The sequence below is a fragment of the Vitis vinifera genome, chromosome 8, assembly GCF_030704535.1.
Source record: "Vitis vinifera cultivar Pinot Noir 40024 chromosome 8, ASM3070453v1".
Taxonomy (NCBI): domain Eukaryota; kingdom Viridiplantae; phylum Streptophyta; class Magnoliopsida; order Vitales; family Vitaceae; genus Vitis; species Vitis vinifera.
In genome coordinates this window covers 1,074,786-1,090,224 of record NC_081812.1, presented here as the reverse complement: position 1 = coordinate 1,090,224, position 15,439 = coordinate 1,074,786, and the positions used below count along the sequence as shown (strand labels likewise).

Below are 15,439 nucleotides of genomic sequence, written 5' to 3'. Positions count from 1 at the left end.
GTATCATGTTAAGTGACATTCTATTAAGAATTACAAATGAACACTTTCCTCTGAATTACATGAATTCATATTTTTCAATGCCATGTAGTATTTACGGTATATAAAAACTTTAAAGTAGGTAATAACTTTGATCATTACACCTTATACACAATTTACTAAGTCCACGACTTCGATCATGATATTCTGTATTTTCCATATATCTTATACGTTTAATCTTCTCACATATATTAGATGTATAATATGGAAATTGTGAATTCATTATGTTCATGGCCAGGTCATGAATCCTTAAGATATAAGGATTAATTACATGTGATCATGAGGCCAATATGATTGTTTCATCCTTTTGGGTTATGTTGAATTCTCAAAAATAAAATGGAGTTAATCTTTTTTTTTTTTTTTTTCAATTTTCGTTAAGGATGTTAATGGAATGGGGTTTTTCAAACATTCTCTTGTCCTGCCCCTATGAAGATAAACCGGTTATGTATAAGTTTAATTTTTGGTTTTTTTAATAAAATCTTGATTTTGGTGTATGTATAAACATATAAAATAAATAAATCTACCTCTCAAGAAAAAATTATAAAAATTTATGATACTTTTATTAGTAAATTATATTTATTTTTAATATAATTATTTTAAAAAACCAAATTGAAAAATAATTTTTTTTTTTAAAATAGGGCAAATATGAGAAATTTTGTATCTACTCCACCATTTTTGTTTATTTATTTATTGGGATGAGAATGAGAATAGAGTTAAATAACAAGGGTGAGATAGGGGTTGTTCCATTTTTATTTTTATTTTTATTTTTCTGGAAAGGAGATGAGAATAGGCTTAAATGAAATGGATACCAAATTAGCTTAATCCGCTATTTGAAAATTGGAAATTTTAAGCTATGTTTGATTCCCGGAAAGTACAAAGGAAAGAAAAAAAATGCTAAGGAAAATGATTTTCTCATGTTTGGTTGTCCTATGAAAAATATAAAAGAAAATCAAATATAATTAAAACTAATTAAAAACTTATGTATTTTTAAATTATTTAATCTTTATATTGATGAGTTAAAATAAATAAAATGAGTTTAAAGTAACAAAAAAAATAATTTATCAACTTTTAATCTATTTTTTTATTTTTCTTCACTTTTTCTTTCCTTCTACTTTTCCTTTGTATTTTCTTTCCCTCGCATTTTCCGAGAACCAAACATAGCCTAAAGGGAGTGCACGTTAGAGAGAAAATAAAAATAAAAATGAAATGAAAGAGTAAATGAAGAAAAATAAATAATAAATTCAAAGTAAATAATAATTTTATTATATGTTTGTTAATTTTATTTTATTTTTTATTAAAAATGTAAGAATTTGAAAATGTATAATTTTTTAAATAATTTTTATTATATTTAATTATTATTTGTACTTTTAATTGAAAAATCCCCTCCTTTAATAATAATAATAAGATGGGCCAAAGATACTTAGCTTTTTGGGTCCCATTGGACCCAATTTTGGGAAATTTATGATGTTGGGCGATCATGGGTCCCACGGCATCAATTCTTGACATGATTTATAAATACGACTGGAAAACAACATGGAATGATCTAGTTTGTTTTAGGATGATAATAATGTTTGTATATATTCAAGTTAACTCATAATTCCTTTATTAAAAAAATTATATTCAATTTGAAATATTTAATTTAATGAGTCTTATTGATATGATTATTGATTTACTTCACATATAATTCATTTATTTGTGTAATTGTAGGCTAAAAAAAAAAATCAAATAACACAACTTTTATTACTAAATTATAATAACTTTTTTTTATATATATATATGATTTGAAAAATAAGTGAATTTATAATTTATATAATATGAAACCTTGAATGCGATAAAAAAACAAAAGGTCCATATCAAATATTTCGTAACGATGTTTAGATAATAAATAATAAAATACATTATTTTATCAAATTTTTATTGATTTAATATAACTCAAGAAAATCTAATTCTACGTGTTTATCATTAGAGTTACACAAGTTGTGTCATGTCACGTGTATAATAAATAAGTTTGATATAAATCGTTTTCAGATAGAAAAACATTTACATAATTATTAAATGAATCATTATCAATTGACTAAATTTTACGAGTGTTTTTTTCTATTAATAATTCAAGAATGTACGGGTGAGATGACGTCGTAAATGACATGGAAAAACCATAATAGAAAATGGAAAATAATTATGGGGAAGATTTCTTCATTTAAAAAAAAATATAAAAAAAGGGAATAGAAGTCCTTATTATCTTCTTTGTAATGGAGGTCGGTAGAAATACATTAATACTTGACATGAAAATCCATCGTCTCGTCGATACAAAGAAGAGAAAGAAAATAGAGAGATTATAGTTATACCACAAAAGCTTTCATAATAGTCCTTCAGCCCTAAATGCTGTTTGGGCTTAAAAATGGTTAGAAGAACAACCCACTATGTGGGCTTTTTGAACTTTTATGGGCTGAAGCCCATATGGGGCTAGCCCAACATTGCTATACTTGTTTTCTATCCTCTACTCCAAACACCTCAACCCTCCTAAGTCACAAGGATTATTTGGCAATGCAAGAAGAAAATGCACATTTCATTGTGATAATTATTTTCTTTCCAAATTTGGAGGATCGTTTTTAATTGACATTTAGGGGAGAAAAGGTCTTGTGGCAAGAAATTCTATTTGATCAATATCATATTCAATTTTAAATTAGAACCTTAAATATGTATGAATTTATTTAATCATTAATAAAATCTAGTTATTTTTTTACCCTATTGATCCCAATTTTGGAAAATTTATGAAGTTGGATTTTAACGAGTCGTAAATGCCAATTCTTGACATGACTCCTAAATACGACTTGAAAACAATATAATTTGGGTTAAGGTTAATGATATTTGTATTATATTCACGTTAACCTATAGTTCCTTTATCAAACGAGTTATGTTTGATTTGAAATCTTCAATGATTGATATAGAAATCCCTATGTACATATAAAAAAAAGTTGGTGGATTAAATTATCGTTAAATTAATTATCAAAACCGTGACTCTTCAACTCAACAAATTTGGGTTTGGCCAATGATGATCATGTATATCAAACATGCGATATGTAGTTTAAAGGATGACACATGACAAAATTTGAAAGATTACAAAATTTTAAGAAAAAAAATCAAATTAATTACAGTCAAAAGAGAATTAGAAAAGAGTATTATTTTGTTGACAAAGATAAATTATTAAAATCAATGAGTCAAATTTCTTAAACTGAACGATCAAATCTTGGGGAGCCACCTACAAGTTTGAGAAAGGCACAAAGTACAACACGTGCTATGCCCTTACTTCTTTTTGTTGCACTTTTGAAATTTATGCATATATTCTCTTCTAAAAAATATAAAAAAGAGGAAGAGAGTGAAAAGATTGAAGAGATTATACCATAAAGGTTGGAGGAAGAACCTCTGCATCCAAAGTTAATCAACCACCCATAAGAACTTCCCTTTCACACCTTGATATCAAGCACCCTCAACCCTCAAATAGTGCCCAAAAACCAACCCTTATTTTCCTATTTTGCCCCTATCTGGTTCTTTAGCTCCTTCAAAACAACCTTAGATGGTACCATATACTAATATTAGGCTTAAAAAAAGCTTTCATGGGCTGAAATCTAAATGTGGATTGACTTCCCAACACTGCCGCCCTTGTTTATGACCCTCTTGTCCAAGAACTCAATCATTAAAGACACCAAGATGGTGTTTGTGTTTTTGGCTTTTTGCTTAAAACCATTTAGTTTTAGAATTTAGGTTGTTTGTTTTTTTACTTTTTCATGACTTATTATAAACTTTTTACTAAATAGAAAAAACCAAAATATGTGACTTTTTCTAAATAGAAAAAATAACACAATGATTTTTTTTACTTTTTAATGCTTAATAGAAATAAAATACTATAAAAACAAACAACCTAATATTTAATGTTATTAAGTATTAAGGTTCTATTTAGAATTAAGTAAAAAAACAAACACCACCCAAGACTGCTTGACAAGTCATAAGAAAATGTAAGTTTCATCGCGGTAACTACTTTTTTTTTTTTTCTTTCTAAATATTAGTGGTAATCAACAAAAATGAGAGATTAATGAGCATTATTCTAATTGGTTATTGAAGACTTTTAAAACTTAACATATTTCTAAATATTGTATTATCTAAGTGCAAATAATACTCTCAATTTAGGATGACATTCATTTTATTCAAACTTCAATCATAAATATTGAGTTCTAAAATGATCTGTTTTACAATTCTTGATTGTGGCTAATCACAACAACCCTTTTCCACCGTATGAATAGTATATATATATATATATAAATTGTAGTTTTTTAGTTTGACTAAGATTGGAAAACTCACTAGTTGGGATTGCCTAGAGGACACTATAAATATGTGACTTTACATAAGATTTGGAGAGAGAGAAAGTGAAGAAAATCAGCCAAAACTTCAATCACAAATATTGAGTTCTAAAATTATTAATTTTAGGTTATATATATATATTTCTATCAATTTAGGAAGATATTATTTTTGTTCAAACTTCAATCACAAATAGTGTTACATTAAATTATTGGTTGTGACAAATGATAACAACCCCTTTCCATCATATGAATAGAACATATATATAATTTCAGTCTAGATAAATTACTATTTTATAGTTTGACTAAGATTGAAAAACTCACGATTTGTATTTAGCTTATAGGACTTAATAAATATGTGGCTTTACATAGGATTTGGAGTATGAACGAAGGAAATGAGTCAAATTGGTGTTTATTAGTATATATATAATTTTGGTCCTAAAATAATAGTTAGATAAAATTATTATATAAAAAAAAAAAGCATGAGTAAATGTATTATTCATATTTTAAAATTTTTATTTAAAAGAATTAATTATAAATTAAGTACCAAAATTATTTCACTCCATGGATCATTTTTTTTAAAATCATAACAAACCCTTTCAATCGTACCAAGAACATGACATATAAATGACCTTATTGTTTCAACTTTCAAGCATCATTACACTTTTATTGATACATTGTCTTTAACCCTTTTTCTATGGATGACAATTCTTTTTTGGATTTATTCATCACAAGGCAACCAAACCTTGTTATTGGTGGTGGAAGGAAAATCCAATTGCCAAATAACACATCAATTGTTGAAAAATGTCTTAAATTCCTAATAAGTATTGATTCTCTTTTATTATGAATATTTTTTATATTTATATATTATTATAATATTATATTTCTTTATAGAATAATGAAAATTATTAGAAATAACTTTATAAATATTTTAGATTATGAAGAAAAAAAGTTATGAGATGGAAATGAACTTGTAAAGACTATCAAGGTAAATACGAATGTGAGAAAGAATAGAAGACATTTGGTGGAGTGAAGAAGCTTGTGGTGTAGATATAAAGAATGAGAAATATGAATGTTTTAGGAATTCAATAGTTATATCTATTGTTGTTTTTTTATAATATTTTGTATGATATAGTAAAATGATTCTTTCTTATTCGTGGATGTGGACATGGTTGATTGAACCATGAATGACTAGCTGAACCATGTTAAAACCTCATGTAATTTATGTGAATTATTTTGTTTTTATGTTCTTACTAGCACAACATTGATAGATTTACATTTGAGGGTCTTTTTTAGTTTGTAGTGTAGGAAAATAATGTCTTACTACAAGAAATCCTATCCGATGTCATATTCAATTTTAATTTTTCATGTGTATAAACAAATTCAATTCATTAATAAAATAATTAAAAAAATAAAATTTAAATCTATTAATAAATTGAATCTAAATGCAATATTATTATATATATTTTTAATTAATGACCATTTTTATGTGCACATCCTCATTTCAAAAATACAAAGAAGAGGAAGAGAATGAGGAGATCATACCAAAAAGCTTTCATAATGATTGAAGGAAGAACCTTCACATTCAAAGTTGAAGGAATTACCCATGATAGATTGACTTTAACACCTTGCAACCCTAAAATAATGCTAAAAATTCATCATTTATTTTCCCCTTTTCCATGACACTTATCTTGTTTTTTCAACCCCTTCAAAATAGCTCGACACTACCATATAATAGACTTAAAAAACTTTCATAGGTTGGAACTCGACAAGCCTAATATTGTTGTATCAATGGAAGATTCAATAAAAACATGTTAATTCAAGAGTATAAAGACCCCACATTTTATCCAAATTGTATAGAGTTAATAATTTGATCTCCATGTCATAACATTTTCCTCTCATAATCTAGAATATCTATAAAATTATTCCTAATAACTTTCTTTATTCTATAAGAAAATTTAATATTACAGTAATATATCAATATAAAAAATATTTCATACAATATTCTTTACACCTTGTTTATGACCCTTTAGTCCAAGAGCTCAATCCTCCAAAGGCACCAGGATTGTTTGGCAAGTCATAGGAAAATGCAAGTTTCATTATGATAACTATTCCATTTATCGAGTAATTTAAAAAAAAATATATTAGTGTTAACAAACGCAAATGAGAGACTAAAGAACATTATGCTAACTAGTATTTGAGTTTTTCAAAATGTTTTTAAACCTTTCAAATGTTTCTAAATATGGTATTATGTAAGTGTAAACAATACACTCAATTTAGGATGAGATTTTTTCTATTCAAATTTCAGTCATAAATATTGAGTTATGAAATTATTGATTTTACATTGAATTATTGATTGTGACAAATCATGACAACCTCATTCAATCATATGATTAGCGCACACACACACATATATATATATATATATATATATATATATATATATATATATATATATATATATATATATCAATTTAGGTTGAGATCATGTCTATTCAAGCTTGTGAATTATTGGTTGTGGCAAATCACAACAACCTCTTTCAATCATATGAATAAAATATATTATAAGCATATATAAATAACTGTTTTTAAGTTTGACTAGAATGGAAAAACTCACTATTTAGGGTTAGACTATAAAATTCTATAAATATATGATTTTACATAAAATTTGGAGAGAGAGAAAGAAAGAGTGAGAGAGAGGAAAAACTCACTATTTAGGGTTAGACTATAAAATTCTATAAATATCTGGCTTTACATAGAATTTGGAGAGAGAGAGAGAGGGACAACCCCTTTCAATCATACGAATATAATATATCACATGCATATATAAATAACTGTTTTTAAGTTTCACTAAAATGGAAAAACTCACTATTTAGGGTTAGACTATAAAATTCTATAAATATATGGTTTTACATAGAACTTGAAAAAATGGAAAAACTCACTATTTAGGGTTAGACTATAAAATTCTATAAATATATGGTTTTACATAGAACTTGAAGAGAGAGAGAGAGAGAGAGAGGAAATACTCACTCTATAGGGTTAGAATATAAAATTTTATAAATATATGGTTTTACATAGAATTTGGAGAGAGAGAGAGAGGGGGGGGGGGAGGGGGGAGAACTCACTATTTAGGGTTAGATTATAAAATTCTATAAATATATGACTTTACATAGAATTTGGAGAGAGAAAAATCCAGAGAGAGAAAGAGAATGAAAAAATGAATCAATTTAATGTTTATTAGCATTGTGAAGAGAATATGATAAAAAATAGCTAATGAGCGTTTTGGATAAAGAAAAGTTAAAAAATTGGGAGTATGTAAATTTAAAGTTTATTAGTAAATTTAATCTCCTTTCCATAAAACAAGAGTAAATATAAATATATACTTCATATTTTAACTCATTTTTTAAAAGAGTTATACTTTAAGTACTTGAGTTAATTGACCCCACGAATCAAGTTTGGATTGATTGTTTTTTGTTCTTTAAATTGCAACAATCCCTTTCAATCATACTAATAACGTAACATGAAAAAGGCCTTGTTGTTTCAATCATCACCACACTAAAATTGATGTATCATCCCGTCTCTTTTTCAATGGATGACCATTCTTTTTTGGATCTATTCATCATGAGGCAACCCAACCTTGTTGTTGGGTGGTGGAAGTAAAATCCAATTGCCAAATCACACATCAATTGATTGATAGTGCACAAATTTTGAATTTCACATTCACGGGTCTTTTTTAGTTTATATTTTAAGGAATCATCGTTGCAAGAAATCTTATCCCATATCATATTCAATTTTAACCTTTAATGTATATAAATAAATTTTAATCATTAATAAAATTAAAAAAAATAAAATAAAATTTAACTCTATTAATAAACGAAATCGAAATACAAAATAATTATTTATATTTGTAATTAATTACCACTTTTGATGTAAACACTAAAGAAACAACATACCCACTAAGGGATACATGCCTAATCTAATGAGGTCGATGGATATTTAATATTAAAGTAATATATCAATATAAAAAAATATTCTTTACAAAAAAAAGAATAGATACTAATTAGATATTTGAAATACTTTATAACAAACATCATCGCCCTTTTTGTGACCCTCTAGTCCAAGAGCTCACCCTTCCAAAAGATACCAAGATTGTGTCGCAAGTAACAAAAAAATGCAAATTTCATTATTGTAGCTATTCTATTTCTCAAGTAATTTTTTAAAAAAAAATATTATTATTAACCAACACGAAAGAGAGAACATTATTCTAACTAGTTATTTGAGTTTTTCAAAATGTTTTTAAACCTTTAAAATATTTCTAAATATGACATTATTTAAGTGTAAACAGTAATCTTAATTTAGGATGACATTCTTTCTATTCAAACTTCAATCATAAATACTGAGTTCTAAAATTATTGATTTTACATTGAATTATTGGTTGTGGCAAGTCACAACAATCTCTTTCAATCATATGATTAACACATATTTATATCAATTTAGAGTGAGATCGTGTCTATTCAAACTTCAATCAAATATTGGGTTTTAAAAGTTATAAATCTATATTGAATTATTAGTTGTGGCAAGTGGGGCAAGTGTGACAAGTGTGGCAAGTGTGGCAAGTGTGGCAAGTCACAACAATCTCTTTCAATTATATGAATAGAATATATCATATGAATATATGGCTTTACATAAAAATGAATCAATTTAATGTTTATTAGCACAGACGGAATAGAATATGAAAAACAAGTAGCTAATAGGTGTATCTTGTTTTGGATAAAAAGAAAAAGAAAAAGTTAAGGCTATATTTAGTTCCTGGAAATAGAGAGGAAAATGAGAAAGAAAGAAAAAAGTGAGGGAAAATAAAAAATGGATTTAAAGTTAATAAATTATTTGTATATATTTTTTCAAATTTATTTACTTATTTTTCTTTATTATATAAAGATTAAATAATTTTAAAATGTATAATTTATAATTAATTTAAATCATATTTAACATTCTTTTGTATTTTTTATAATAAAATCAAACATGATAAAATCATTCTCTTATTACATTTTCTTTTAATATTTTTTGAGAACCAAACATAGTCAAATGGATTATGAGTATATAATTTTGAAGTTTATTGAAAACTTTGATCTTCTGTTTGTTAATATTATAGTTCATATTAACTCATTATTTAAAAGAGTTATACTTTAAGTACTATAATTATTTGACTCCATGGATCAATTTTGGATTGATTTTTTGTGCTTTAAACTGCAACAATCCCTATCAAACCATACCAATAACATGACATGAAAAAACCTTATTGTTTCCAACATTACTACAATAAAATTGATACATCATCTCATCTATTTTTCAATGGATGACCATTCTTTTTTTGGATTTTTTTCATCATGAGGCAGCTCAACCTTGCTGTTGGGTGGTGGAAGTAAAATCCAATTACCAAATCACACATCAATTGATTGATAGTACTCAAAATTTGAATTTCATAAATGATTATTTATATCTGCAATTAACTACCACTTTTGTGGAGGGAAAATTCCCACATTGATGCAAACACTAAAGAAACAAGATACCAACTAGTGGGTACTTGCCTAATCTAATGAGGTCGATGGATGTTGGAAATTGTGTTTGGGGTTGTGGGGTTCCATTTTGCCTTTGATGTAACATGAGATGCCTTTGTATTTTTTTAGTATGGGCTTGTGTGGCTAGGAATTGAGATGGGTTGGCCTTTGTCCTAGGACACTCACTCCCATACATGCTACTCATGTATTGGTTTTTTTAAATTGAGGGTCTCTTGAAACACACATGCAAAGTTCAGGTGGCATTTGTCTTCTTGATCCTTACTTGTTTTTCTACCTATTATTGATTTTTTTTTTAAAGAAAAAATTATATAGAGATATATCCTTTTATTCAAAATCATTTTTGTGAACATCTTGTTTATATTCATTTTGTGTCAAGATTTGAATTTAATATGATTCGTTGATGTAAATAAAAATGATCCAGATATGAAGAAATAAGATTATTACTAAAATAAAAACAAAAAGAAAAAGACTTATAACGCTCGTGGTTAATTTTGATTGATAGTTTGAAAAAGAAATATCCTCGTAAATAGTTTTATTGAACAAATGATTGGGCCAAAAATTACTTTTGGAGATGAGACTTCTTGGCTTAATAAGTACCCACATGAGCTGAATTATTGATTAATTATTGTAATGTACACAATTTTTTGGACACATTTATTAATTTATTTTTAACTATAAAAAATAAATTAAAATCCCTTATAATGTGAAACATAAAAGGAAATAATATATATATATACTATTCCATTTATGAGTTAACAATCATGCATAGTACTCTTATTCCTTTGTCAAGGTACATAATTAGACAAGCAATCTCTTGATATTTTACCATCCACAAACTTTTTGACTTTGAAGTGGAGACAAAAGATGTTGTGGTACCCATCATAGATTACATCATTGCATGCGTTATGGACTAAAGACAGTGATAATGGTATTATTATAAAAATAAAAGATATATTTTTTTTTTTAAGGAAAATTGGGTTTTGACTCCCACATTTAAAAAAAAATATAGAAAAAAATTTTAATTTTTATAAATTAGTTATATCTCCACCTATTTAAAAATATTTTAATATATAATTTTTTATAATTTAAATAATTATTTTTTGAAATGACGATATTATTTGTGATGTTAATAACACCAAATAACAATTCTTTTTTATTGTGATAATCGATTTGAGATTAGTAAAATAAGAAATTCTAAAAATTAAAATACAATTAAAACTAAACAAAAACTTTAATTTTTTTAGTTTTAATTGTATTTTTAAGATTTAGAATTTTTTATTTTATTTTTTATGTTAATTAACAAAAATTTTATTCAATTTTATTAAAAAAAAAAATGAGAAGATGAGGGGATTTGTATAATTTAGGATATAAAATCATTATTAAATAAAATATTAAAAAGATTTTATTTATCACTTGAGAATGTTCGAGAATTTTTTTACGGTTATTTGTATCTCATATTATATAATAAAAATTTTTATAATATATTTATTTATAAAACATTTTTATCAAATTAAAATAATAAATGAATGTTGGATAATTTTATTTAATATTATCAAGTAAAAATGTATTTGAGAAAATAATTATTTAACTTATGAAAAAGTGTATGTAATTTATTAAATTATTGATTCATAATCCACTTTTCCCTATTTTTAATAAATATTACTTTTTACTTTCAAAATTTTGGTAAAAAAAATAATTCTTAAAGCATGCATTTTAATAGTAATAATAATCGAAAGTTTGCCCTCTAATCATTTATCTATTGCATTTTAATTCATTCAAATTTTTTTCTTTTTTTAACTTTGACAAAACAAGTCAAGAGGGCTCATCACGCTTTATAATTAAAAATAAAATAAAATAAAATAAAAACTTGACAAGTGGTGAATTAATATGATACATTTGTTTTTTTCCATCTTTCTCCATTTAACCTAGAATTTGATGTCACTTTTGACCTTTTTTTTTTAAAAAAAAAAAAACTGCTAATTACACACTTTCTCATGAAATCTTTATAATATCTTTTTTTTTCACTCTATTTTTTCATATTTATTAATTACTTATAGACACTTGAAATAAATTTGAAAAGATAAAAAAATGAATAAAAAAATAAAATTATAACTATTTCATGAACAAATGTGTAACTAGTATATATATATATATATATTTGAGGTAAAATGGAGAAAAAGGGGAAAAATGAAAAAATAATGTGTCATTGGTTCACCCATGTCAAGCTAATAACAAATGTACAAAACATGATGAAGGTTCTCGACTTATCTCATTAAAGATTTAAAAAAAAAATAATTAATTAATTGGTTGTAGGAGAGAATAGTTTGAAGACTATCGTGGACTTTCTTTCCTTGTTAGTATTAGAGTGCATGCTTTAAGATTTTTTTTTTTTTCATATAAAAATTCATTTTTTTAATAGTGAAAGTGAAAATCATGATATTTTTTAAAAAATAAAATAAAAATTATTTCTATTTGGTTTATACATGGACATAGTATAAACATTTTTCTTAACAAAAATTTAATTGTGTGATATTTTCACTAGATTTATTATAAAAAAAAATGATATTGAAAAGGAGTAGTGAAATAGATTGAAGAGGAAGAGGAAGAAAAAGAAAGGATTATTGATCATTAATGAACACGTAAACAAAGGGAAGCAAACGTACAAATCATACAACGTAGTAAAGAAGAGTACAAGCAGAAGACGGTGGATAAGAGTGTTGTCTATTTTTTAAGAATTTGGGAGGAGAGGCGTCTCCCTATGTTGCAAAAGTTAGGGACAAGCGAGCGGAATGAGACCTTGCGAGGGGTGGCTTATTCACCACCCCTACCCTACTACTCACATGCCTAGACGTTGAGCTACCTATGTACCCTGGCCCTCCTCCTCTTCCCCACTGTCCCTCCTTCACCGGCGTCGGCCCCGGCCCCACGCTCACCGCCTTCTCGCATCGACAGCTCATCAGCATCCCGTTCCCCCGTCGTCTCCCGCCCCCACCCCCATCGTTGTCGTTGAAGCCGCCATTGCCCAGTCTCTGTAACTCCTGTCTCATTAATGTCACATCATCTACTATGTCTGATGCCGACATCGAGAAGTTCGTCACGCTCCCGCGGTCGAATCCTTCGGCCGTGGTCACGCTCCAGTCAATGGACGCCTCGCTCGGCTCGTAGCACTCCGTCGGGGCGACGGACGGAGTGGCGGGCTCGTCCAGGCTCCGTCGGCAATACCCGAACCGCCGGGAGGCATCGTCGAGGGAGTCGCGGCGGTGGTACATTGGGTAGTTGGTCGCAGTGGTGGTGGTGGTGGTCGTCTGGGTGGTGAAGCTCTCGATCTCGAACAAGTCCGAGCTGGCATCGCTTGCCACGTCGTCGTCCATGGCCGTGCCCCGCGACTTCGGGCTCGCCGAAAACGTGAAGCTCCTCCGTTCCGCAGCTGCCGGATTGGATGCGAAGATCCGGGGTGCGATACTGTCTGTTGATTTCCGGGAAATGCAGTCGTCGGAGGGGCGGAAAATCTCCAAGGAGTCGCGCGGAGGGTCTTCAAGGGGAATGGGATTACGTGCGGAGGTGAACACCAACTTCACCGGCGGAGCTTGGCTGAGAATGGGGAATGAAAATCCAGTTCCGGAGGCCAACACCCTGCGAGCCAATTGGTTGGAGGGCAAATGGGTTGCCGGTGGGAATTTGGGAGGACTGGGAATCAAATCATGCCTGTCTGCCCAGTCCCGGCCGTGGCCGTGCGGACTGTCGAGACTTTTTGCTGACTTTTTGGACACTTTTTGCAGGGTGTTTCCACTCGATCTCTCTGTCGGCCTCTTGGGATCCGATCCAAGATTATGATTCAGGCGGATTGGTGACCTGGGCTCTGACACTTTTTCCTGAATCTCAACCGCTTTCTTCCCCGAACACGGGCATTTTCTCCCAAAAAACCATTTTCTACCCGACACATTCTTCTTCTCACTACCTATGCTTCTCACGCTGACACCAATCGTCCCCGGAGGATTACACAGAAGCCCCGTCTGGCTGTTCCAGCTCGCCTCCGACGAGGCCGTCGGGGTGGCGTGGAAGGACCGGGCCCGGTAGTTCCTCCCGTACCCCTCCACCGACGACACCGAAGACGTCCTGGTGACGAACTGGGACTCGCAATGCTCCGCCCCAACCGGCGCCACCCTCTTGCTCTCCCTCTGCTGATGTTCACTGCTCTCATTGAAGTACTTCTGGGCATCGAAAATGCTGATCTCGGAGTCCTCGGCGATGGCTGGGACGTCCTTCTTGGGGGCGGGAGTGAGGTCGTCGGGGTTGAGGTAGGCTGAGAAAGAAGCATCCCTGAGTGGGGCTGTTTTTGGAAGGTAGGAACAGTAGGGAGATGGAGGCAAGGGTCTGTTGAAGCTTTTCATGACGGTTAGCCTTTCCATTTCTGGGTGTGAATCTCTCTCTCCTTTTTCCTTTGTGGGGAATCAAAATCAAAGCCGAAGGAATTTATGGGAAAATTGAGATGGAGAAGTGGGGGTTGGGTTTGTGAAATTCATGCCAGCTGCCACTGGTATATGTATATGTAGGGTACAGGGAAATATTTGTACTTGACCGTGTTTGTTTCTCGGTAAAATACCAAGCAAAAAAATATATTAATAAAAGAAAATATAATATAATCGAAGTAGTTAAAAATTATCTATTCTAAAATTATTTCAATTTTTTAGAAGGGAAAAAATTAAAGTTACTTTATTAATTTAAAATTTTCTTCATTTTTTCTTTTATTTCTTTCATATTTTTATTTAATTTTTTCTAGAATTAGACAAAACCTAATTGTCTATTTGATAACTATTTTAAAAAATAGTTTTTGTTCTCCAATTTTTATAGAACATAAATTTATTTGAAAATTTAAAATATTTTAAACTTATTTTTAAATATGTTTTAAAAATAATTTTTATATCTAGTATTTTAATTTTAATTATTCTAAAATTTTGTAGAATAATTTATTAAATCAACTCTTAAAAAATAAGTGAAAAAAATATAAAAAATTAAAAGATATTTTTTAAAAATACCAATATTTTATATTCTTACAAACAAAAAATAGAAAACAATTTTTAATTGTTAAATATGTTTTCTATAATTTTTATTCTAAAGATTAAAAAATTATTCTAGAAATATGTTCTAAGCCCTAAGTATCTTATTATGAATATATCATTTAGATATTAATATGTCATAATCATTTTTCTTGAAATAATGAATATTATTAGAAATTTGTATTTGGTTTCTAAATAAAAGGATATGTTATAAATATCTTATGGGCAAGAAAAGAAATTCCACAACCCATTTTTTTTTCTTTATTTACTTAAGCATAATTTTTTGCATTTTCCTAATAAAAATGATATATTAATTTTTAACCTATTGTTTATTTCTTTTCCTTATATTTTGGTTCAAAATTTTCAAAAATTAAAACCATCTTCTTAGTACATATAGAAAACTTTTTATTTCTTG

At 28.7% G+C, this 15,439-nt stretch overlaps 1 protein-coding gene across 1 annotated transcript; it reads right to left on the bottom strand.

The window, feature by feature from the left end:
- Nucleotides 1-12,611: 12,611 nt before the first annotated feature.
- Nucleotides 12,612-14,615, bottom strand: LOC100253511 (protein PHYTOCHROME KINASE SUBSTRATE 4). The gene has a single exon (XM_002266709.4). The coding sequence runs from the start codon at nt 14,374-14,376 to the stop codon at nt 12,724-12,726; it is 1,653 nt and encodes a 550-aa protein (XP_002266745.1). The 5' UTR covers nt 14,377-14,615; the 3' UTR covers nt 12,612-12,723.
- Nucleotides 14,616-15,439: the final 824 nt, after the last annotated feature.

Excerpts from the sequence above, each read along its gene's own strand:
- LOC100253511 (XM_002266709.4), bottom strand. The coding sequence starts at position 14,376 with ATGGAAAGGCTAACCGTCATGAAAAGCTTCAACAGACCCTTGCCTCCA.